The sequence below is a fragment of the Cyprinus carpio genome, chromosome B3, assembly GCF_018340385.1.
Source record: "Cyprinus carpio isolate SPL01 chromosome B3, ASM1834038v1, whole genome shotgun sequence".
Lineage (NCBI taxonomy): Eukaryota > Metazoa > Chordata > Actinopteri > Cypriniformes > Cyprinidae > Cyprinus > Cyprinus carpio.
The window spans coordinates 11,537,571-11,563,682 of NC_056599.1; the positions used below are offsets into that span (position 1 = coordinate 11,537,571).

General features: G+C 40.3%; 2 protein-coding genes across 4 annotated transcripts; one reads left to right on the forward strand and one right to left on the reverse strand.

The window, feature by feature from the left end:
• Positions 1-734: 734 nt before the first annotated feature.
• On the reverse strand, positions 735-16,621 carry LOC109086695 (Fc receptor-like protein 5). 3 transcript variants are annotated; one of them, XM_042719680.1, is made up of 10 exons: positions 16,506-16,620; positions 13,599-13,634; positions 6,926-7,186; positions 6,448-6,720; positions 6,242-6,376; positions 5,881-6,051; positions 5,077-5,358; positions 1,783-2,055; positions 1,593-1,706; positions 735-1,425 (listed from the first exon to the last, which is right to left on the reverse strand). In XM_042719680.1, the coding sequence occupies exons 1-10, from the start codon at positions 16,534-16,536 to the stop codon at positions 1,415-1,417; spliced, it is 1,587 nt and encodes a 528-aa protein (XP_042575614.1). In that variant the 5' UTR covers positions 16,537-16,620; the 3' UTR covers positions 735-1,414. The 3 variants fall into 3 exon arrangements, with proteins under 3 accessions (XP_042575614.1, XP_042575613.1, XP_042575616.1); XM_042719679.1 differs by having other exon boundaries at positions 735-1,706; XM_042719682.1 differs by lacking the exon at positions 6,926-7,186 and having other exon boundaries at positions 735-1,706; positions 16,506-16,621.
• A 3,158-nt stretch (positions 16,622-19,779) lies between these two features.
• Positions 19,780-20,536, forward strand: LOC122136774 (deoxyhypusine synthase-like). Its single transcript, XM_042721368.1, has 3 exons — positions 19,780-20,080; positions 20,150-20,253; positions 20,342-20,536. Exons 1-3 carry the CDS (start codon positions 19,780-19,782, stop codon positions 20,477-20,479), a joined length of 543 nt encoding a protein of 180 aa, XP_042577302.1. The 3' UTR covers positions 20,480-20,536.
• The last annotated feature ends 5,576 nt before the right edge of the window (positions 20,537-26,112 follow it).

The window sequence follows — 26,112 nt, forward strand, 5'->3', positions numbered from 1 at the left end:
AGCTCCATACTGACTGAATGATGACAGACAGTTAAAGACACAGACTGTGTTAAAGCCTCAAGACTTCCTGAAAACTCCGGTCAGATCTTTAGAAACATCAGGACAGATTCAAGACATACAAATGTACCTCATGTGTGACAGAAAATCTTTTTGATAATCTTGTAACGTTTTCACAAAATGTAAAGATTTTCTACAGAAATGTTGTCAAGACTCATTCAGTATCAAATTGAACAATATTTATTTGCCATAATGAAAAGTTATATTCTGGTGTGTTTAATGAACAAGAAAAATGGAACAATATTTTAATTGCTCTTTATTGTTATGGTGGTAATAGCTGTATTAATAATTATCTATCTATCTATCTATCTATCTATCTATCTATCTATTCACTGTCATGAGCACCAACAAGTATTAGGAAATATTAGACCACAGAATGGCTCAATCAGAATTAAGTATTGCAGAGAGTTGTGTAATAATGTAACATCATTCATTTTTATAAAATAACATGTGTATCTTAAACTACAGGTTCTCTTATGAACAGCAGGTCAGTGTCTGTAGTCTCATGAGCTTTAAATACAAGAAAACAGTAACATCAGAACAACAGAAGGTAATAATTCATAGTCCAGTAAGTTATTTCAGTAATGACTCCTGCTGATGAGTGTTTCTAAAGCACTAAAAACATCATAAGAGTCATTTGTTCGAGAATCTATTTACAGTTGTCACATAGTATTTTGCTGGTATTATTTTTATGTGGATACTAACTGTAATAATTTACATAAATTACAGTATAATAATTGACATGTAAAACCTGATTGGCTCATAGGTCATGGTTCTTTTGTTTTTACTGTGACACTGCAAGAATGTTTTAACAAAGCATCAGCTCCACAATATTTTAAAAGGCACTGTTTTTTATTTTAAAAAAAGAATATATGAACAGTTCAAAATATGAAAACCTACTGAGCGTTGCAGCAATACAAGTCATGAATAAAGAATACACTGAAGAATAATGAATAAACATGCTTAAAAATGACATGTTCATGTGGTTGTAAAGCAGACAAACATCACAGAGGCTACATAACATAGATGCACTAAGACTTATACTGTAAAAGATTGAACTATATTACAATATTAAAGCAGAACAAAATAAAAAATTTAACTTTAACTTTCATTATATAATAATACTGAAAAGCAACTGAAATAGCAGTAATGTAAAATAAGCTTTCAAAACTTTATGAACAGTTTAGTTGAGTCACTGTGTTATCAACATAAAATCAGAAATTATTTTACCAATTACAAAGAAGAAAATGTATGTAATGCCAAACAATTCCTGTTGTGTAAAATCAAGTTCTGCACTACATGTTTTCTTGTTGAATATCCTGTTTCACTTAGAAGTCCAAGGGTTTGAAATTCGGGTTCATGTTGAATCTAACAACCATTAGATGCAAGTCAAAGGAGGACAGTGGTGCATGCATACAAACACAAATGTTAATTTGACCACATGCACATTCAGCTAAACAGCATTAATGATACTAATAATTGTTGATCAGTAAAATATGATTATAATGACGTGATAAATCATTCAGCTGTTATACCTCTCATCCTGCAGCATTTGAAGATCAGCACGACTGTCACTAGCAGATACGGACAAACTGTCAGTACAGAACTGAGTGTGTGGAGGACAGAGATCTGAGATTCTGAATGAGACACTGAAAAAGAGACACACAAACACTTTATCAAGAACTATATCTGAACGAGAGCATATGAAGAAATAAATCAGCTCACATATACAGCAGGATTCATTTGAGACTCCTCTGACTGAGATCCAGCTCTTGGGTGACTCTCCTCTCTTTGGGTGTTTGCAGTAGTAGAAACCCTCATGTGACTTTGAGACAGTAGAGATGATCATCTCTGTAGTTTGACTCTGGATGAGTGATCCATCTTTATAGAAATCAGCTCTGGGGTTTGCTGGAGTTGAATGTTTATATAAACAGCGTAGAGTCAGAGAATCTCCTTCCATCACAGGATGAACAGGACTCTCCAGAATTGCACCAGCTTCTGAAACAGAGGAAATGTGTGCCAACTGTAAATAGTATATGGCAACTATATGGTAACAAATATAATAATAATAATAATAATAATAATCATCATAAAAATAAAGATTTTTATTAATTTTAAAGATTTTCTTACAAAAATACTAGTGCAGACTGATGCTTCCTATTTTTGTTTAATCAACTGCTTTGTGCACTGCATTGTAAATGAAAATAATAATAATAATAATAATAATAATAATAATAATAATAAATATAGCTGCAAGCAGCAATTATGGGGTCAAGCACTACAGAAGCAAGCCTCAGACCAACTGCAGGAATGAGTAAATAAAACCATTTTAAGATTATTTTAGCCAAAATGACAGAAAAATCATAAATACTTCCACTAGTAATATGATTTCTTGGCTTATCACTTTTGACCAATAGGTGGCACTGTTACCAAATGAATGTGTCATAGTCAGGGTGAGGTGATAATGGCACATACAAAGTTTAGTATCAATGTCAAATATTTGCAGAGATACAGCCTCAGATGCAGTTTAGCACTGTGCCTAAAATTTATAGCAGGGCTGTACAAAAACGGTTTCACTTATCGACACAAAATCCATAAAGTTTTGTCACCACAGTCGGAAAATCATCTGACTTGATTTTGGTGAAAATTGGACCAATGGTCGAGGAGGAGTTCGAAAAAATTGCGGACAGGAAGTTCGGAATGTCTAAGCGAAAATTGTTATCTATGTTGTTGGCATGACCCAAGGAATATTTTGACACCAGTTTCATTACGATAGGCTAATGCAATCAAAAGTTGTTAGCATTTTTGGGAATTTAATAATTATCAGTTAATGAGTGGTTTATTACTCTTGACCAATAGGTGGCGCTGTTACCAAATTGATGTGGCGTGATCAGTTTGAGGTGACAGTGGCACATATATGGGAAAGTTGTGGTCTAGTGGTTAGAGAGTTTGACTCCTAACCCTAAGGTTGTGGGTTCGAGTCTTGGGCCGGCAATACCATGACTGAGGTGCCCTCGAGCAAGGCACCGAACCCCCAACTGCTCCTCGGGCGCTGCAGCATAAATGGCTGCCCACTGCTCCAGGTGTGTGTTCACGTTGTGTGTGTTCACTGCTGTGTGTGTGCACTTTGGATGGGTTAAATGCAGAGCACGAATTCTAAGTATGGGTCACCATACTTGGCTGTATGTCACGTCACATAGTTTGATGTAAATATGTTAAAGCGTTGCAGAGATACAACCCTCAGATGCAGTTTGGCATCTTTCCAGCAAATTCGCTGATGTGCTAAACAAGAACCATTTCTTATATCGACACAAAATCCATAACTTTTTGCCAGCATGGTCTGAAGATGATCCAAGTCAAACTTATTGAAAATCGGACTGACAATCTAGGACGAGTTGGAAAAAGTAGGTTTTCAACATAAATCAAAATGGTGGACAGGAAGTTCAGTCAATTATGAACAGTATTATCAACATCAGTCATATTACAATAGGCTAATGTAAACAAAAGTTATTAGCATTTTTATAAATTTTATTATAACATTTGACCACAAAGTGGTGCTGAACCCAAACTTTTTGAGTACCATCAGGGCATGGTGTCAAAGATGCTTCCTGAGTTTTGTAATGACACGTCAATGTGTTCATAAATTATAGCATTTTATGACAAAAATCTAAATGGCCGATGCCCAAACGGCTGACATGGGAAAATTGGATATCATTCGACTTGGCATGATGCATCGAATCTATAAAGACCAGTTTTGTAATTTTTGGCACAACCATTCAGACATTATAAGCAAAAATATGCATTTTTTAATATCTCCTGACCACTAGGTGGCACAGTGCTGAAACGCTGCAGGTAGTCTCAGGTCATGCTTGTTATAACCGAGCGGCAACCTCGCGCTCTCTCTCGTGAAGCCAATAAGGAAGTGACTAAAACTGCAATTCATCGACTGGCCGCTTGAGGCTGGCTGCAGAAGGGAGTCAGTCCCATAGACTCCCCATGTTAAAATGCCCAACTTTACAGCAGAAAAAAACATGTTTACAGCCTGGTTCAAAAAACGATTTTGGTCTATATTGCTAATTTTGCCCTTCATGACAACTGTGAGGGGGTGAATTTTTTTATAACTCATCCGTTTAAATTATATATAGCCTTAAAGTTCTGCATAATTAAGGGCGTGGCGACTTGAGTGACAGGTGGACTGCCGCTGCTGACAATGCCGTCCCGCTAGGTGAGCGTGGCTTCAGCAACCAGCTCCCGCCTTTTTGCCCATTTTCGATTTTCCGGGAGAGTCGCGCGGTGACGCGCTGCCAAGATGGCGACGGCCCGCTATGCACACTTGGAGCTTCAAAACCGCTCTTGAGGAGTCTATGGGTGACGTCACGGATATACGTCAATATTTTTTTACAGTCTATGGTTATAACACACACCAAGTTTGGTCTCAATATGCCTAACCGTTGCGGAGATATAGCCTCACATGCATTTTTGCGTGCTTTTTGTAGAATTATTTCGCATGTTATTCAAGAATGGTTGGGCGAATCAACTTGAATTCCATAACTTTTTGCCAGTATAGTTTGAAGATAATCTGGTTTCACTTTTGTGACAATCGGTGCAACGGCCTAGGACGAGTTCGAAAAAGTAGGTTTTATGAACAATTAAAATAGCGAAAAAATTAAACCTTGCGATTTTTGAATTTTGGAGTTCATTCAGAGGAAAAAATCATTTACATTTTCTGGCTTACGGTTAAAAAGTTATTAGCATAAACATGAGTGCAACTTTGGACAAGTGGTGGTGCTAGAGAGTTTGAGTTAGAGACTCCAAATTTGCTATGGTGACCTTTCTCACTGTCCTCTATCAGTGTGCCAAATTTTATAACAAGCAGTTCTATGGGCTGCCATAGTCTTGTGATGGAAGAAGAAAAAGAAAAAAATCACTCTAATGGATACAATAGGTGCCTAAGCACCTTTAATGCTTACCCCCAAAAAATCAGAAATGAAGAAATAAAATACAGAAATATAGACTCACTGTGTACAGTGATATTAACATGATGACTGATCTCTCCAGATTCAGACTGACACCAGTACACTCCAGTGTGCCATACTTTGGTGGAGTTGATTGTACATTTAGATCCTGTTTGTGATCCCCAGCGTGATGATGAACAATCTTCCAGCTGCTTTTTGTCTGTGTATCTTCTCACTCTCCATCTATCAGAGTTACTCTGGTCCTCACAGCTCAGAGAGAGAGAGACAGATATGAAGTGTTGAGTTCTGTTGGGACTGATGATCAGAGAGACTGGAGGAGAAACACCTGAGAAGACAATTACAGCTACAATCAAAACTGTTTGATTGATTTCACAATGTACACTTCTTTTGTTACAAACAAAATAACATATTTGTAATTATGCCATCAACAAGAAAGCCAAACAACAGAGACAACTTCATGAAGTGTTAGAACTGGAGGAAAAAACCTTCAGAGAAACCATTATTATTTAATTATTTGATTTAATCCACCATTATCTCAATTCTAATAAAGTACAAATTAATTGTATTCAGTTGTGTTGTAGGCAATAAAACAGTCCAGTACATTATTGTTAAACTCATTTTTCACTGAAATTATGAAAATGTCTGTGCCACCCCGAGCTGCTGCTGACCCCTGCCTCCACCGTTGATATAACCCCTGCTAGTAGAGAAAACATCTTTCTCCATTGACACAATTCAGTAGTAGCCTTGTATTATGACAGAATCAAATTCCATAACAAATCAATCTCTTACATACCAAGGAAAATTTCAGGAGAGTCTCATTTCATTCTGTGATTCAATTTGAACTCACCAGTGACCCATAGTGGTTGTGTGTTGCTGTAGGTTGTGTTATATGCTGGTTTTCCTCTCTCTGCTCTGCACACATAAACTCCTGTGTGATTCAGAGCAGCAGAACTGACAGTGTAGTTTCCTCCAGCTCCTCTGCTGCTGTCTGAGAGCAGCTGATAATGATTACTGCTGTCTGTAAAAAGTGAAAGTGTAGCGTTACCTCAAGAAATGAGGAGCTATATTTACATGAGACTTTTAAATTACATTTGTTGGTATAATCAGTATTCAGACTAATTTATTTTATTTGATTTTTAATCTCTATAATATTTTTTAATGAAACCAGTTCATTCAGATGTTATCACATGAAGCACATTATATCTTACCTGATGAAGCAGTTAGAGTGTACCAGCTGAATGTCCAGCCTGTAGAGGAGCCTTTAACCTCACAGATCAGAGTCCCTGGATCTCCTTCAGTCAACCACTTCTGTGGAGAAACACTTAAAACTGTTTTGGCTTGATCTGAAATAGAGACATTGCTCATTAATCAGGTGTAAACGTGTATGTGTTTATGAAGAGATGATGAAACTCACCTGATACTGTCAGTGTAACTTCATCACTGATGTGTGATGTTCGTGATCCTCCTCTCTCTGCTCCATAACAGGAGTATTTACCCGCGTCAGACTCAGTAACAGAACTGAATGTGTGTTCCTGTAGATCACTGAAAACACTGTCTGAACCGTCTTTATACCAGCTGTACTTCCAGCTAGTGACTCCTTCACCATCAATGTCACATCTGAGAGTGACTGTCTCTCCTCTGAATACATGTTGATCAGGTTTAATGCTCACTTTGACTTTTGGTCTTTCTGTACAACAACAATTCACAATGAAAATAATGTGCTGCTGCTTTTGCTGTCTGGATGAACACAGATACTTGATTTTAAAACACATGCTAAATCAGGTTAGACTGAAGTGTTGTTCTCTAAAGCTGTTATAATCACTGATTCAGTGTCTTATGAATCACTTTCATTGTGTTCTCAGAGCAGTTCATTATTTGATGAAAATACTTGCCGTATATTGTCACTGTTACTGGTTCACTGTAATTTGTGTAAAGTCCTCTTCTTCGTGCTCTGCACCTGTATTCTCCTCCATCAGAGACTTTCAGTGAATTGACTGTTTTAGTTGCAGCTTCAGTAGATTCAGTGTTTGAGTTTTTACTCCAGAAAAACTCCAATCCATCCCGTGACTGATTCACCTCACATCTCAGAGTAACTGAGTCTCCAGTGAACAATGAACTCTGTGGCTCAACAGTCAGAGTTGGTGTGGGAATATCTGTCAGTATAAAGACATTGAGAATTTGGAAACATCAAACTTGAGTTTTTTATGATTTTCAGCAGGAAAACTCTTGTCCTCTCATTGTTTAAAGAGCAGGTCAGATGGTATTTTAAAGTGTCCCAATATTGTATTGGAGTCCCCTACATCAGGTTTAAATGCATCTAAGGTCAGAAAACATTGTACTTTTCTCAGAATATACATTTAATATTAGAGTCATTTGCCAATGATTAGGAAATGATTCGTTTCAAGCAAGTACGGCGCAAGCCCCTCCCTTCCTCAAGCCTACTCTGCTCTGATTGGTCAGCTGGCCAAACCTGTTGTGATTGGCACAGAGATGAGTCCTTGAGCCAGTTAGCCAGTGCTACCATTGACAAAGCACCTTTACATAAACAATAATATAGTCAATCCGTTCTTATAATGACATAAAATACAAAAACACTTATGCGAGCGAATCGTGCCCACAGCTAAAGTTTAGCTGCTAAACTGTGAACACTAGGTGGATACGTTAGCCGAGTGCTAACGAGACTAACTGATGAAACAATACAGTTTGTAAACCAAAATATGTCTACTGTTAGTTTGAAGAACGACAGACAAAAGACGCTTGGTCTTTAATCAGAACGCAGAACAGTTGTATCACAGGAGCACCAGCCAAAATCACTCATCTCCCCCGCATTAACCCTGTAACTGCCAGTGCAGCACAATAAACAGCAGTTTCACAATTATTATAAAGTCTGTGTGCTACACTACATTCTTTATTATTAAACAATAGTAATTAGAACAACGTCAGTCTACAATAATTGACATATTCTTAGGTTCACTGCGAATTTTTAGAACTACTTCAGTAAGACAGTAATATCGTGCTTTACCTGGAAACCTAAAGCTGCACTAGGTATACATCACATGTTGGCACAAAAAACGTCTCCGGTTACTGTCGTAACCTCGGTTCCCTGAGAGACGGGAACGAGACATGGCGTTAACGCCTAGGGGACTCCCTTCCTTCCTAACCTACCTGAAATCCTATTGCACAACGCCAGTGAAGTTGCAACTCTCACTGGCCAATGCCAGTCAAGACGGCAAATATGGGCGGGGCCTCCCCACTATATATTGTGCCGTGTTGGCGGCATAACCTCAGAATCTTCCAACTGAATTGACAGTACAGCAGATCCGAGCAGTGAACACGGCGGCCTACGCCATGTCTCGTTCCCGTCTCTCAGGGAACCGAGGTTACGACAGTAACCGGAGACATTCCCTCTCGAGAACGGTCTCTCGACATGGCGTTAACGCCTTGGGGACTGTATAGAACAATGCCGTGGGAACAGCGAATAAAAAGACTCAGCCTCGGCGGAGCAATCATAAATAATTCTTGTATACATTTAAGTTAAAGTTAATCCCCAGCCAATCAGATACGACCTTGCGACATGCCTCGAAGGGATTGGATATAGATTCCCGTCAGGGGGACCAATCAGGTTACTTAAAATCATGTCTGAAAGAGACGCAGCCCCATAGCTATACAAATATGACACAGTCCTGTGAACCCACATACAAGCGTATAGCAAAAAACAGTGCAACAACCATTAGAAGGAAATGTTGGGCACACATAGGGGATGACCGTATGAGGCGTTACAGTCTGAACCTCTCCCCTACAGGACCTGGTCGAAACCACCAGCGCCGTCAAGCGGCTAGTGGTTGCAGGAAGAGCCACAGGTTGTACTCACCGATAGAAACCTGTGAGGCTAATGACTGCACGTCCAAGTTGTAGAATCTGGCGAAGGTATTCTGCGAAGACCATCCAGCCGCCATACAAATATCTTTGATAGAAATTCCCTTAGTCCACCCCACGAGGAGGAGACAGCCCTCATCGAATGGGCTCGAACACCAATAGGACATTCCATACCACGGCTAGAATATGCCAAGGCAATAGCGTCGACCACCCCCAATGTGACAGCCGTTTTTTAGAGACAGAAGCATAACAAACAGGCTTGTCCGAAACTGGTGCTGCCTCCGAAGCATACAAACAGCTGCTTGGATTGCCCGAAAGTCTCCGATCGCAGCCGTGCGGTTTGACATAGAGTCATAAAAGCCCTCACTTGAGCGGACACAACACCTGACTCGGGGGAGCCCCGTCCAATGAGTCTCCGATTCTGGATTGAGAAGGCAGAAAGAGCCACCACTTGCGCTCTAAATGGTGTCGATGAGCGATTTAGGCACATAGCCAAATTTTGGCTTGAGCGTGACGTTACAATCACCTGGTCCAAACTGCATACAGTCCGCATTAACAGAGAGCGCTTGCAAATCCCCCAGGCGCTTGCACGAAGCAAGGGCGAGCAGCAGCGCGGTTTTTAAGCGTGAGCTCCTTCAAGCCGACAGACTGAAGTGGCTCAATGGCGGGAGGTATAGCTCCCACCACCAGACCAAAACCCCATCACAGGAATTCATAGAAACAACAAACCAAGTTTAACACAGTTCCCGAATGGAGAGCAGATGATGATCGGCCCACAGCAAAAGGCGTGCTGCCTGACTGTACAGGGCTTTCGAGTGTACTCCACCCTGGCGGTTTATGTACGATACCACCGTCATGGTTGTCTGAAGCGAATCAACACGTGGTGCCCCCTGATTTGCGTCATAAATCTGAAGGGCAAAAGAAAACCGCTCTCAGCTCGAGGCGATTTATGTGCCACGTTCTCTCCACTCTGTCCATGGGTCGAAGCCGGTAAGCATCGCCAGTGAGCTCCCCAGATTTCGTGGCGGGGGTCGTGACCACTTTCCGCCGCGTTCACCAGACCCCCCTGGACGCCGCGCTGGTACAAGTCAGGGTTTTGCCATGGTTACAGTGGCGCTCTTAAGCACCTGCCAAGAGTGACCACAATGCGGGCCCAAATAGTTCCAATAGGAGCACGCGCTCGCTCTCAGTCTTGGTGTTTCTTTTTCATCCATACTGAGTGGGCGCAGATAGAGTAGACCGAGGTGACACAGCCGGCGCAGCCGCCGCCATATCCGCCCCACTGAGCCTCCCTGATATGTCGAACAGTGCTACGAGAACGGCCCTGAGAGGATGCGTTCGGATCTGGACCATAAATCTATGCGTCCGGCAGGACGCCCCCCCCTCAACAAACCAATCTATCGAGTCCCCAACTGCACCCCTAGATACATGATTGTTTGCGGGGCGTAAAACGCTTTTTTTTGTACGTTCACACGCCCGGAATGGGTCGCAGGCGTGTTTGTGGCGTTGAGACATCCTCTCAAAAACGACCAATTCGTAGGGCGATGCGCCTCTCCGCTCTGCATTTCGTAAACGTACGAGGCGCCAGCCCTAACGATATGCCGCAAATCCAGACGCGCATGAACCGGAGGGGCGACGTGTGACCGGGGTCACCGAATCTCCGGGTTCGAATCAGAAAAAAAAGAAACGGGACGAGTTGAAAGCTGCGTTCTGAACGGACACGGCTGATGTGTTAGGGTCTAATATTGGACAGAGACCACCACTTTCTTGGGAACGACAAAGTACCGGCGTGCTCGTCGACCACTTCTATCGGGTTTCGCGATGGAGATTGAGAATTTCTTGCCGCCTCAGATCAGCGGGGTGAGCGCGAATCTCCTGTTGAATGATTGAATGACTGCACGCATGTGCGTTCTCTGTGCGAGCAACCAAACCGAAATGCCCTGTTGAGAGCAAGACACAGAGCGGGCTGCGGAGGTCCGACACCTGACACCGAGGGCGTGAGCCTTGCCAGATACACGGGGAAGCTGTTGAGCCCGGTTCTATTGACGGTTTGACACGGCTGTTGTAAGGGTTCTATTTGACGTTATCACTGGGGGAGGAGGAAAAAATGCTCTTTTTGTGAGGGTGTCACAGACTTTATTGCATTTTTGAACATACACAACACAGACATTCTCGTAGTCGCCTGCAACCACCAAGGGGACTTCGTGAGAATATCTCAGACGCTTCGCAGCGGGCCCGCCGCTCAGCGCTCTCCTCCTCCGCGCCCTCTCGTCAGGAACGAGGTTTTTGATCCGACGGAGGAGCTCCCCCGGGACGGTTCCCGCCTTTCTTGAAGCCGTGACGCCTTTCTTTCGGTGTCCTCTGCCACGGAGTTTTGGCGCGAACAGACGGCTCAGGATCTGGTGCTGATGCAGTGGAAGCAGCGGGGGGTCGCTTCGACGGCCGGTTGGAAGCAGATGAGGATCTACTGTGCGCAGAAGGCTGTGCTGCAGCCCGGCGCGGCAGGAAGTGATTCATCGCCCTAGAGCGTTTCTGTGCCTCTGAGAAACGCTCCGCGATAGCCTCGACTGCATCTCCAAATAGGCCAGATGGAGATACAGGAGCGTTGAGCAGCGCCCTCCTGTCCGCATCCTTCAGCTCAGTGAGAGTAAGCCACAGATGCCGGTGGAGCACAACCATGTAGCCCATGCTCCGTCCGATCGCCTGGGCCGTCTTCTTTGTGGCTTTAAGCACGAAATCCGTTGCTGCGCGTAAATCTTTAAACGCCTCCGGATCCGCCCCGCCCTCGTCCAGGGATTTCAGAAGCTGTGCCTGAAAAACTTGGAGCACTGCCATCGTGTGCAGAGCAGAAATTGCTTCTCCGAGGCCGCGTACGCTTTGTCCGCTACATAGACGGGCGGACTGCGCATGTACCCGACGGCAGCATAGAACCTGTCTTCAGAGAAGCAGAGGAGGGGCAGAGGTGCGCAACGATGGATTCCTAGACGGGCGGAATGCGCGTGTATCCACGGGCTTCCGCCCCATCGACTTTGGTGAAAATTTCCGACCCACCAGCGTGAGCGTGAGCCGATTGGGGCGCAGCCCACGCCTTAGCGACCTCGTCATGCAGGTCTGGGAGGAATGGGGCTCGTTTCCTCGGAGCAGCAGCTCGGCGGCCCGAGTAAAGGAACCAAGAATCCAGCTTGCTCTTAGCTGGTTCGTCAGGGGATTCCCACTCTAAGCCTAGACCACTCACGGCCTTAGTGAGAATCCGGACGAGTTCATCCTGGAATGCAGAGTGTCCCTCCACTTCAGAGCGCTCCTCCGGAGAGCGGGCCCAGTCTTTCTCGGACGTCGTTAGGGACAGCGCCTCGTCGAAATCGTCGTCCCCCGGCGCACCGAATGAAATAATCTCCGATGCTCCAGCAGCAGGTTGAAGATCCTCCTCCAAGCACATTGGAGAGCGGGGGGAGGTGAATTGCGCCATTCTGCGCGGTTCGCCCAACGTGCGGCTGTCGTCCCACCAGCGGCTCGCTGGCGGCGGTGGGACATTGCCGAGAGAAATCACCGAGGGCGATATTCTTCCGGGCCCTAAGCACCCGCACTGAGAATTCTTCGCAGTGTGGGCAGCCTGACCCGTTGAGTGCTGCCTCCGCATGGGCGAGACCCAGGCAACAGATGCAGAACTCGTGGGTGTCCGGGGCCTCGATAGGCCCCGAACACAGCATGCAAACTTTCGACATGCTGGAACGCCAAGAGGGAAATCCGTCTTCTTGCGTCTTCTCAACAGCTGTCTCGTAGGATAATTGAAAGAGGAAGATTCTGAGGTTATGCCGCTTGACTGGCATTGGCCAATAGTGGCGAGGCCCCGCCCATATTTGCCGTCTTGACTGGCATTGGCCAGTGAGAGTTGCAACTTCACTGGCGTTGTGCAATAGGATTTCAGGTATGTTAGGAAGGAAGGGAGTCCCCAAGGCGTTAACGCCATGTCGAGAGACCGTTCTCGAGAGGGAACTGATATTTTGAGCACTCAATTGAAAATGTACACCTAACGTATCAATCGTACTACTTACAGGTCGTGGTTCAGAGAGCTTGTTAGTCCAAATTAAGAAGATTAGAAGCCAATGAAGATAAAAGCCCAGATTAGAGAAGCAGTTCTTGATAAAATGACAAGCACACAACAAAAGGCTCGAATTGTATTTCTGTGGTATCCTTGAACACCGCGTCTTCTCAACATGATGTAAATGCACTAACTAGCGGAAGTGTTTGTGGGCAGATCAGACTCTGTTCGTATTTCGCGGGCAGGCGGGGATTATGCAAATGTGTTACCCAGTGACGTACAAGCAAACAGGCAAAAGAGTCGAAATTATAACGACTCGTTACGGCGATTCAGAACCGACTCTCTCTTTTGAGAGACAATATCTTTATTTATCATGCACTTTTTTGATTAACAACTTTGCAGATTGTTTTCATTTAAGGATAGCTACGTTATAAACTGCAAAAGAGAGATTTTTCAAAAACCCATCTGACCTGCTCTTTAATAATTACTGTACTTTGATTTCATTTTCATTTGTTGTCACAACTCAGTCTTAAAATGGTGCATTTATAATCATAATAAAATGTAACACTCCTTTCTCAACTCTCAGTTGCTTTGTAAATTACTGTAGAATCACTCGTATGTGATCTAATACAAGAATCAAATTCACTCACCTTCAGTTTGTTCAGAGTGCATGTTTGAAATCAGCACTAAAACACAGAGAAGAAACTCATTAAATTGTGAACACTGAGCTGATCATTTGTGTATTTTATGTTATCCTATAATTTGTCTAGAGATAATTGCATCTGAGCACAGATTATGTTGATCTGGTAAAAAAAAAAATCAGATTTAAAACATGCTTAAATAAAATAATTTAAAAAAATATCTTGATCTGTCTAGATTGAGCTTTGAGTGAGTTTCAGTTTTAAGGAAGCTAAAAAAAAATAAAAATAACAAAAAAAAGGTAATTGCACAGAATAAAACAGATTAAAACATATTAATAGTGGACATGTTTCCAGATAAACATTAAAACATCTGACTAATAGCAGATGTATCTAAATATTTATTACACAACATATAATTGCAAAACAAACCAATCATTACAAAGCACAAAACTGAATGACTGAACAAACACACTGATCCACAACACAACAGAGTACATTTCTCTTCACAAACAGCACTAACTGCACACTTCCTCTCTCAAAATCATCTCTCACTCATATATCATGAACTAGACCTGGATTTGAAACTCTAAGAGCAGCAATAAAAAAATAAAATAAAACATCCAGCAATATATAGTCAGTATATACAGGTCCTTCTCAAAAAATTAGCATATTGTGAAAAAGTTCATTATTTTCCATAATGTAATGATAAAAATTAAACTTTCATATATTTTAGATTCATTGCACACCAACTAAAATATTTCAGGTCTTTTATTGTTTTAATACTGATGATTTTGGCATACAGCTCATGAAAACCCAAAATTCCTATCTCAAAAAATTAGCATATCATGAAAAGGTTCTCTAACTGAGCTATTAACCTAATCATCTGAATCAACTAATTAACTCTAAAACACCTGCAAAAGATTCCTGAGGCTTTTTAAAAAACTCCCAGCCTGGTTCATTACTCAAAACCGCAATCATGGGTAAGACTGCCGACCTGACTGCTGTCCAGAAGGCCATCATTGACACCCTCAAGAGAGAGGGTAAGACACAGAAATAAATTTCTGAACGAATAGGCTGTTCCCAGAGTGCTGTATCAAGGCACCTCAGTGGGAAGTCTGTGGAAAGGAAAAAGTGTGGCAAAAAACGCTGCACAACGAGAAGAGGTGACCGGACCCTGAGGAAGATTGTGGAGAAGGACCGATTCCAGACCTTGAGGGACCTGCGGAAGCAGTGGACTGAGTCTGGAGTAGAAACATCCAGAGCCACCGTGCACATGCGTGTGCTTTTGAACCATAAACAGCGGCAGAAGCGCCTGACCTGGGCTACAGAGAAGCAGCACTGGACTGTTGCTCAGTGGTCCAAAGTACTTTTTTCGGATGAAAGCAAATTTTGCATGTCATTCGGAAATCAAGGTGCCAGAGTCTGGAGGAAGACTGGGGAGAAGGAAATGCCAAAATGCATGAAGTCCAGTGTCAAGTACCCACAGTCAGTGATGGTCTGGGGTGCCATGTCAGCTGCTGGTGTTGGTCCACTGTGTTTTATCAAGGGCAGGGTCAATGCAGCTAGCTATCAGGAGATTTTGGAGCACTTCATGCTTCCATCTGCTGAAAAGCTTTATGGAGATGAAGAAGATTTTGTTTTTCAGCACGACCTGGCACCTGCTCACAGTGCCAAAACCACTGGTAAATGGTTTACTGACCATGGTATTACTGTGCTCAATTGGCCTGCCAACTCTCCTGACCTGAACCCCATAGAGAATCTGTGGGATATTGTGAAGAGAAAGTTGAGAGACGCAAGACCCAAACACTCTGGATGAGCTTAAGGCCGCTATCGAAGCATCCTGGGCCTCCATAACACCTCAGCAGTGCCACAGGCTGATTGCCTCCATGCCACGCCGCACTGAAGCAGTCATTTCTGCAAAAGGATTCCCGACCAAGTATTGATTGCATAACTGAACATAATTATTTGAAGGTTGACTTTTTTTGTATTAAAAACACTTTTTTCTTTTATTGGTCGGATGAAATATGCTAATTTTTTGAGATAGGAATTTTGGGTTTTCATGAGCTGTATGCCAAAAATCAATCAGTATTAAAACAATAAAAGACCTGAAATATTTCAGTTGGTGTGCAATGAATCTAAAATAAATGAAAGTTTAATTTTTATCATTACATTATGGAAAATAATGAACTTTTTCACAATATGCTAATTTTTTGAGAAGGACCTGTATATATATATATATATATATATACACTACTGTGCAAAAGTCTTAGGCACGTTAGTATTTTCAACCCAAAGAATGGTGTTCGGCCAGTTATTTCTATCTTTTGCTGCAGTGTGTAAGTAGAAAATATCAGTTTACATTTCCAAACATTAATTTTGCCATTAATTTTAATAATAATCTAGTGTGATTTTTGAATGCACAGGCAGTCTGACATCAGCCGGTGCTCCACATGGAGATCTGATCTCACCATCATCGAATCTGTCTATGATTACATGAAGAAACAGATGAAACTGAGACAAACTAAATCCAGAAGAACTGTAACAAATCTTCAAGACATTTTAAGAAACCTGCCTCCAAAGCTACAGTACTGTGAGAAGTTTTAGGCACTGCTGTAAATATGCTGTAAAGTAAGCTTTTAAAGACATTATTAAGTGTCTTAATTGTCATGTACTTCCAGGCTGATGGTTCCGTGGGGTTAATGTTTAAGCTCTTGTATGTTCAATTAATGTGGGAGCAAGAACCCCCATAAGGAACCATACCGCCAAAGATAAATTGTGTTCTATAAACTCAAGTAACTTGCCAAAGTGGTCCTGTCTGAAAAATATATATCCAGGAACACTGAATAATGTGATTATTTACATAATATAATTGCAATTAACACCTACTGAAATACATAGACAGAAAATAATACTCACAGAGAACGAGAGGAAGTTGACTGAGCTCCATACTGACTGAATGATGAGAGAGAGTTAAAGACACAGACTGAGTTAAAGGCTCAAGACTTCCTGAATCCTGCGGTCAGATCTTTAGAAACATCAGGACAGATTCAAGACATACAAATGTACCTCATGTCATAAAAATAATCGTCAGACTAACAAGCAATCTTATAAAATAACTCCAGAAAACATCACACACACTAATATGCAAGTTTTCTACAGAAATACTTTACTTACTAAATAATTAAAAAAAACAATCATTTACCATTAAAAACAATAAACATACAATTAAAATTATAAAATGGTTACATTCTTGTGTGTTTAATGAACAAAGGAAATGAAACAATATTTTGATGGCTGTGTTTGTATTGTATTTATACATTTATTTAAATAAAGTGAACAACTGCTGCTCCTCCTTCACTGGTCTATCTATATATCTATCACCTCTGACACTGATGGTGTTTGTTTAGTTTGACACTGATATATTTGTACCTATGAAAACAGTTTAATATTCATACACAAATACAAGGGATGGGCATTAAAACACATGTAATGATTATGTCTCATGAGCCTTAAATACAAGATAACAGTGACATCAGAACAACAGAAAGTAAAAATTCATAGTCCAGTAAGTTCTCCATATTTCAGTAATCACTAGTGTTTAGGATTAATAAAAAAAAAAAAACGTCTCATAAGAGTCATTTGTTCAGTAATTGTATTACAGTTGTCACATTAATTTTATATTTACATAAATTATTTACATTAAAAAGGACCGACTCAAGTCATTTGTTGGAGAATCAGACTAAACTGGTCACTGTATGAGATTAAGATGAAAGAGGAAGTACTTTAGAAAGAAAAACAGGTTTCTTAACTAAGACATTACTAAGAAATTGATCATGCCATGATGCAATATAAACCACATGCAGTGTAAAGCGAAGCTCACAGAGTGTCTTTCAGATCTTGTTTTATTACTGCTTCAAACAGAATGAGAAACGTTAGTAAAACTATACACATAAGAATTTTAATTGGTGCTTGAGAAGCATCAATATTACTGTTGCTCATATGCATGGTGTTAAAGGTTATCACCACAACTGGCAGTTCTCATCATGTGAACACCAGAACTCAGCATTTTCTCACTCCAGTCAGAATCACAGGATGTGTGAAAATGCATGTAAATTTATTGGCTGTAGATACAAAAATTCAGCATCGCGTTAGTTCAGTCAGGCCACGTTAGTCACACTTGCATCAGCCGACAGTCAGCTGTTCCTGATGTGTACCAATCCAGTCTTGACACCTATCACATGCCGTCTATTTAAATTCTCTATGGCTCTGGTTTACACATACCAGGAATTTGTTTTCGAGCTTCACGAGGGCGGCGGTGTTCTGTCGATGTAGCATACTTTGTCAGAATAGCATACCGGAAGTTGAGTTTTATAGCAGAGTCTGTCAATTTAGCCTACTTTGTATGGGGGTATGCTTTTTTTGATAGGCCCTGGTTTAATAAAAATACAGTTTATAAAGGGGTATGCTGTTTTGATAGCTCCTGGTTTAATAAAAATACAGTTTATAAAGGGGTATGCTGTTTTGATAGCCCCTGGTTTGATAAAAATACAGTTTATTAAATTAAATTCCACCAATTTCACTGCTGCACATGCGCATTAACCGAAGGTATCCCATTCTGATGGATATGGTGTTCTCTATGTTCTCTTCCCCCATCTGTGCATCCTGAAGGGTGTGATCAGCGCAGCTGCTCCGCCGAAGAAAATGTCCAGCAAAACATCAGAATAGTCGAAAACCGGTAATATATCGGGTGATGTGTGGTGGAGAATGTCCAGCAATTCGTTTCTGGTGAAACTGATTGCAGGAATATAACTAAAGACAGGACAAACTAACAAAAACAACTGCAGAGCACGCCACGGAGGCCGCCATCTTGTATCCGCGCCAGATTTCAGAATTTTTAATTTTTTTCAGATTTCAATATTAAATTAAAAAAATAATTATACAAAGGTATGCAGACCTGACATGGTGAGATCACTGTGAGATCAGATTGTTGACTTGTAATGCTTCTGTAATCTAAATAAATTATAAAAGTTAGTATGCAGCAATTCTTGAACTTGCATGTTCAATCATGACCACTTCCGTCAAGTATATTTATGACAATTATATTGCATACAGTTAGTGTTGGCGGTATGGTTATGTTCTGGGCAAGACTCCATGCAGCCATGCTTGGACAGAGCGGGGAGAGCAGCAAGACAAACCCCCCTGGGGTACAGAACAGAACCATTATATGCATACATAATTACAATTCACAAGTACATGAGTTGTAAACGAAATGTGATAGAGACTGCTTCCAATGAAGAGACTGTAAAGAAAGAACAAAGTTAGATTGGATAACAAGTTCAGTTGGTGGAGTTGGGGTTGCAGGAGGGAGGTAATTGCAAGCAGCGATGTGACGGAAGAGACGCTGAAGAATGGGAATTTAAATAGACCGCATGTGATAGGTGTCAAGACTGGATTGGTACGCATCAGCAACAGCTGACTGTCGGCTGATGCAAGCGTGACTAACGTGGCCTGACTGAACTAACGCGATGCTAAATTTCTGGACCAAATTGTCCTGAAACATAAACAGAAGTGAGACATTTTATTTAAATATATTTTATGATTTGGGTGGTGATATGTTTGTTTAATAGTCCACAAGTGTGAGGGGTTTTTATTTAAAATTAAATTACATTATCGTTTTTTATTATTGTATTAAATTGGGGTGTTAAAATATTTGTAAAAATGCCCATTCTGAACCAAATAGCGGTGGAATAAATATTTTATTTTATTTCATGTTGCACTAAATTTAGCTGGAAATTGTATTTAATTTTATTTTATTTTATTTGGGTGGTTAAATACTTATGAAATTGCCTAATACATACATACGTAAAAACAAGGTAAAAAAAAAAGAAAGAAAAAGAAAAAGAAAAAATATCTCATTGTATTAAATTAAATTGGGGTGGCTAAATATTTATAACATTTCCCACACATAAGTGAAATGTTTATTTTTTATTTTTTTTAATTAAATTAATTAAATTAAATATCTAAAGAAATCTCCATTCTTTATTATTATTATTATTATTTTATCTTAGGTGATTACATTTTGGCTGTTGAATTTACATTTTTTGTTTTTGGTATTTATTTATTTATTTTTTTATTTTTATTTTTTTCTATGATTCTATGAGTGTAATAAAATAATTCAAATAATTATTTAATGTGGCCCAGCACTGATTGTGCACACTGGGCACCCTCCAAAATGATCCACAGACTAGGCAAAGAAATCAACAACCCAGACTCTGTGTACTACTGGGCTTACAAGGTAACATTTGAATTTAACACATACAAGTCACCTTCACCTCAGTCCCTCCTCAAATTTGAATCTCTTAATGACTGTATGATTGTCTTTCAGAATGACATCCCAGTGTTTAGTCCCGCCTTCACTGAAAGCTCATTGGGTGATATGATCTATTTCCACTCATATAAGAACCCTGCCCTGGTGCTTGACATTGTGGAGGGTGAGTCGCTCAGGATGTGATGTGTAGATTATTTGACAGTGGCATTTATGAAAATTTTGCATACTTCAGATTTTCAGCATTTGAACAGCAAGGCAGTATTTGCCAAGACCACAGGGATGATCATTCTCAGAGGAGACCTCGTCAAACACCACATCTCCAACGCTAATCTCATGGTAATCACATGAACCCAAAAAAGCACAATCATGCTGAGTCATAAAATAAAACCCAAAGCGTTTCTCATCTGTTTTTGGTCGCTCTCAGAGGAATAGAGCAAATTTTGCGGTGTTTATCAACACTGGTCAGGAGTTTGAAGGCTCAGATTCCGGCTCTCGGCCAGATGAAGCCATTTCTTGGGGAAAGATCCGCCACACCTGTAAAGATAAGATTAAATCTGAATGATATGACATTATGCTCTTAGTAATATGATGCTTCTGTAGTCCTTCCACTTTTAGTGGCTGAAACGTTTGCACACAACGCCATCAGGTTGATCAAAGAAAAGAAGAGCGATTGACGCTTTTCTCTTGTGAAACCTATTTAACCTATTATTTCAGTGCAGATGGTTTGAATGCTTTATTTAAATTTATGAAATCATATATAATTATCTATTTAAACATCTTAGTTTCATATTGTCTTTGTGTGCTTTTGTCTGGCAAAATATGTTCAAAATCAACTTTACTAGATTGAAGTTGCATTCAATGATTTCATTTTATTTTACCAATTTTTTGTTGTTGTTGTTGTGGTTGTTGTTTTGTTTACTAGCTGTTATGTTTAATTTTGTACCTCTTTGAGATAGTTTAATGTGTATTTTATTGCATTGCATCCTTCAGTGTTAATGAACAACAGCTTGTGCGCTGTTTGTGTATTTTATTTTATCTGGATGTTTGTAACTTATATTATTTTATTATTATACTTAAATTGCATGGACAATAAAAAATAAACCACCCCTACTGAAATATTGAATAATGTATAATAGAATGTAAAATAAATAAAGGTTTCATTTCTTTTTATTTATTAGCACATTATACACACTGCCATTCAAAAGTTTGGGATCAGTAAGATATTTAATGTTTTAACGGCACGTCTTATGCTTATCAAGGCTGATTTTATTTGATCAAAAAAAAATAATATATATATATATATATATATATTTTTTTTTTTTTTGGGGGGGGGGCTGTGATACTTTTTCGGGATTCTTTGATGAATATAAAATGAAAAAAAATTATTAACTATTAAAAAAAACAAATAAATATAACATCAAAAAAAACTAAAAATAATGGACCTGAATGAAGAGAGTTGAAGATATTAAAAAAAATAAAAATACAATAAAGATTTTAAACAATAAAAAACCCGATGTACAGTCGTGGCCAAAAGTTTTGCGAATTACATAAATATTGGAAATTGGAAAAGTTGCTGCTTAAGTTTTTTAATAGCAATTTGCATATACTCCAGAATGTTATGAAGAGTGATCAGATGAATTGCATAGTCCTTCTTTGCCATGAAAATTAACTTAATCCCAAAAAAACCCTTTCCACTGCATTTCATTGCTGTCATTAAAGGACCTGCTGAGATCATTTCAGTAATCATCTTGTTAACTCAGGTGAGAATGTTGATGAGCACAAGGCTGGAGATCATTATGTCAGGGCTGATTGGGTTAGAATGGCAGACTTGACATGTTTAAAAGGAGGAGGTGATGCTTGAAATCATTGTTCTTCCATTGTTAACCATGGTGGACCTGCAAAGAAACGCGTGCAGCCATGACTGCGTTGCATAAAAATGGCTTCACAGGCAAGGATATTGTGGCTACTAATATTGCACCTAAATCAACAATTTATAGGTTCATCAAGACACTTCAAGGAAAGAGGTTAAATTCTTGTAAAGAAGGCCTCAGGGCGTCCAAGAAATTCCAGCAAGCGCCAGGATCGTCTCCTAAAGAGGATTCAGCTGCGGGATCGGAGTGCCACCAGTGCAGAGCTTGCTCAGGAATGGCAGCAGGCAGGTGTGAGCGCATCTGCACGCACAGTGAGGCGAAGACTTTTGGAAGATGGCCTGGTGTCAAGAAGGGCAGCAAACAAACCAACAATCCCCAAAAAAAAACATCAGGGACAGATTGATCTTCTGCAGAAAGTATAGTGAATGGACTGCTGAGGACTGGGGCAAAGTCATGTTCTCCGAAAAAAAGCGAAAGCCCCTTTCCGATTGTTTGGGGCATCTGGAAAAAGGCTTGTCCGGAGAAGAAAAAGGTGAGCGCTACCCATCATTCCTGTGGTCATGCCAACAGTAAAGCATCCTGACACCATTCATGTGTGGGGTTGCTTCTCATCCAAGGGAGTGGGCTCACTCACAATTCTGCCCAAAAACACAGCCATGAATAAAGAATGGTACCAAACACCCTCCACAGCAAAACTTCTTCCAAGAAACCCAACAACAGTTTGGTGAAGAACAATGCATTTTCCAGCACGATGGAGCACCGTGCCATAAGGCAAAAGTGATAACTAAGTGGCTCGGGGACCAGAATGTTGAAAATGTTGGGTCCATGGCCTGGAAAACTCCCCAGATCTTAATCCCATTGAGAACTTGTGGTCAATTCCTCAAGAGGCGGGTGGACAAACAAAAAACCCACTAATTCTGACAAAACTCCAAGAAGTTATTGATGAAAGAATGGGTTGCTATCAGTCAGGATTTGGCCCAGAAGTTGATTGAGAGCATGCCCACGTCGAATTGCAGAGGTCCTGAAAAAGAAGGGCCAAACACTGCAAATACTGACTCTTTGCATAAAGGTTCATGTAATTGTCGATAAAAGCCTTTGAAAAGTATGAAGTGCTTGTAATTATATTTAAGTACATCACAGAAAACAAAGCTGAAAACAAAGATCTAAAAGCATCTAAAAAGAAAACTCATCTAAAACTAACATTCACTTAAATCCCAAAACATTTCAGTCAACTAATGTATGTTTTCATCTCTAAAAAGAGGCTGCATCTTTATTGTTCTGTCACTTTAAGGCCAGGAGAGGGCAGTGATGTCTCACTATCTGCAGTCCAACAGTCTCCAGATCCACTACTGTACATTTCTATCATTCACAAGAGACTCTGATTTACTTCACTTGGCCTGGCGTGTGTAAACAGTTTATTTAATTACAGGGAGAAACTGTAGAGATTTATACTGTATTTAGCAGTTCTTTTGAAAGCAGTAGTGGAGATGTTAACAACATGTGCTTTGATAACATTTGCTCAGCAGCAGTAAGTGTGCAAATCAAGTGTTTTGACCTAATTGATCTATTGAATGTGTTGGGTTTGTTAGCCTAGTTTCAAACTTCCTTTTGCACGTTTGAACTTACAGCGATAAGTAATATGTCTTTAACTTTCATTTAGCAGGTTGCTGTTTTTTGCGAGTCAGTTTTATGGACGTACTCAAGTAGATGCCACATGAAACTGACAACATTTATGCATATTTAGTAGATGCTTTATTTCAAAGTGACAAATTTGAAGGCAGCATCAAATATATCCAGCATATACTTCCTTTGTTCCTGTTTGTTTCGGTACACTGGCCAGGACACTCATTTTTGCTGATCTTACCCAGCAGCACATTAGGCTCGATTCCAGTAAAATGTTCCCACATCCAATTTACCTCCAATTACCCCCCCATTATTAACACACTCTCAAAAACCCTCATAAACCTCAGAATGATCTCAAAGTAAAAAGAGCTGCTAAAGTCCGATTTGTAGTGGCTGTGCTTTAAAATTAAATGATTATATTCTTAATTTAAAGTGATTTTGAAAGTCTGACAGTAATCTGTGTTGAGTACTTCTGTCTGCTTTTTTGTTTCAAAATAATTGACAGTTGAAAACAAAAACTTAGAAAGGTAATCAAATGTAATCAGTTACATTACTTTGTTGAAGTAATTGACCACTACTTATTACATTTTAAAAAGGGTTACTTGTAATCTGTAAACTATTACATTTGCAAAGTAACCTTCCCAACACTGGTCACTTGGGAGGTATCCTGAGGTGCAAAAGCTAAAAGGTACATCACTGTACCTTATTTATGTCAGGGAAACACACGGATTCAATTTGGAGGTACAACTCAAATTTATTTAAATCTCAAACACCACTCGGCCGTGGCGGAAATTAGAGGAAGGATGAGGAGAACAGTCAACATGAGCCTACAGCCCCTCCACTAGGCAGAGTAGAAAATGAAGACCGGTGCACAGTCCCCAGCGTCGGAGCCAACGCAACGTCAGGGTAGAGAGAGCAGCTCACAGAGTCCAAGCGTCGGGTACTGACCACAACGTCAGAGCAGAGAGATCCTTGAGAGGGTGCCGGGGGTAATCTGGTAATATCAGGGCAGGAACTAGGGAACAGAAGTCTGGTGAAACAAGAGGCTGAGCACAAGCAGAAGAGAAGACCAACTGAAAACACAAGACTGGCATCAGGAGCCTAAGGTGAAAACAACGGCCAGGACAAAGACTAGATGATGGTCACAAAAGTGTAGTACATTAACACCACAAACGGTCGTACACAAGACTACACACGAGGGAACTTAAAAAGGAGGAGAATTAAGGAATTAACAAGTCACAGGTTGTGACGGCAGCTGAAGTAGTAATTAAGATAACAATGGGGAGGGAACCACGAAGACAACGAGCACATGGTGAACTGTCAAAACACAACAACAACCTGCTAATCAGACCGAAGTCATGACAATTTACCCCTAAATGGAACACTTTAGCACTTTAAAAGTACACAGTAAGAGTTAAAATACACGTATTAGTTGCTATGTAGCCTACACTTTACGTCTTAAAGGTACATTTTGAAAAGGTAGCGCCTCAGTGACACTACCGCTTTTACGGTAAAAACTGCATAAAAATCTAACACATTTCATGTACGTTTACAGTAACGTAATGTTTTTTTTTTTCTTAATGAAAATGTACAAATTGTGATGAGCTTTGAATCAACAAGTAGATCGAGTTTGTCTTTTTGGTGGTTGTCAGTAACAGTAGTAGCCTACTTCTGATTGAAGGATTCTGTCAGTTAATGAAATATACTGTATGGCATTTTTTGAAATAAATATAGGCTAAGTTAATTCCGTAAAACCTAAAATTAAAATATTGCTACCCTATTTTTTATATTCATCCGCAACCAGCTGCAGGTTTCTTTCTTTCTTTCTTTTTTTTCTGATGTTCTGCCACCCATGCACACTGACTGTGGTCTCTGTCAGGAAGTCTAGAATCCACTTGCAGAGTGGCGTGTTGAGACCCAGACAGAGTTTACTCACTAGTTGCTGTGAAATGATTGTATTTAATGCTGAGCTAAAGTCAATGAACAGCATTCTGACATATGAGTCTTTTGTGTCCAGATGTGATAAGATGGAGTGCAGTGTGTAGGAGATAGCATCATCTGTAGAGCAGTTTTGGGGGCGAATAACCTGCAAATTGTAGAGGGTCTAGTGAAGTGAGAGGGCCCAAAGGGGAAGTGATTGTGTTTTTTGACCAGACGTTCAAAGCACTTCATTGTGATGGTCTGATAGTCTCTGCTAGTAGAGACAGTAACTACAGCAAAAGCATCTTTCTCCATTTACACCATTAAAAATAGATGTTTATTATGATGGAATATAATTTGAAGATACATCAAGCTCTAAAAGACCAGTGACCCATAGTAGTTGTGTGTTGCTGTTCCATGTATCATAGACTGGTTTTCCTCTCTCAGCTCTACACATACTGTATAAACTCCTGTGTGATTCAGAGCAGCAGAACTGACAGTGTAGTTTCCTCCAGCTCCTCTGCTGCTGATGAGAGCAGCTGATAATGATATGGCTGTCGGTAAAAAGTGAAAGTGTAGAGGTACCTTCAAGACATGATCAGTATTTAAATGAGTTGTGATAAATTACCTTTGTTGGTATAATCAAAGTATTCAGATTGATTACTTTTTTTAAACCTGTAATATATTTTATGAAAACCAATTTATCAAGCTGTTATTACATTGAAGCGCACTATATCTTACCTGATGAAGCAGTTAGAGTGTACCAGCTGAATGTCCAGCC

Bases quoted from the DNA above. Each gene is read 5' to 3' on its own strand.
- LOC122136774 (XM_042721368.1), top strand. From the start codon at position 19,780: ATGTGGCCCAGCACTGATTGTGCACACTGGGCACCCTCCAAAATGATC. The intron at 20,081-20,149 runs GTGAGTCGCTCA...TGCATACTTCAG, and splicing joins GGTGCTTGACATTGTGGAGG to ATTTTCAGCATTTGAACAGC. The intron at 20,254-20,341 runs GTAATCACATGA...GGTCGCTCTCAG, and splicing joins TCTCCAACGCTAATCTCATG to AGGAATAGAGCAAATTTTGC.
- LOC109086695 (XM_042719679.1), bottom strand. From the start codon at position 16,536: ATGGAGCTCAGTCAACTTCCTCTCGTTCTCT. The intron at 6,721-6,925 runs GCAAGTATTTTC...GTTGTTGTACAG, and splicing joins AGTAACAGTGACAATATACG to AAAGACCAAAAGTCAAAGTG. The intron at 2,056-5,076 runs GTGAGTCTATAT...CCTCTGTTTCAG, and splicing joins TGTTAATATCACTGTACACA to AAGCTGGTGCAATTCTGGAG.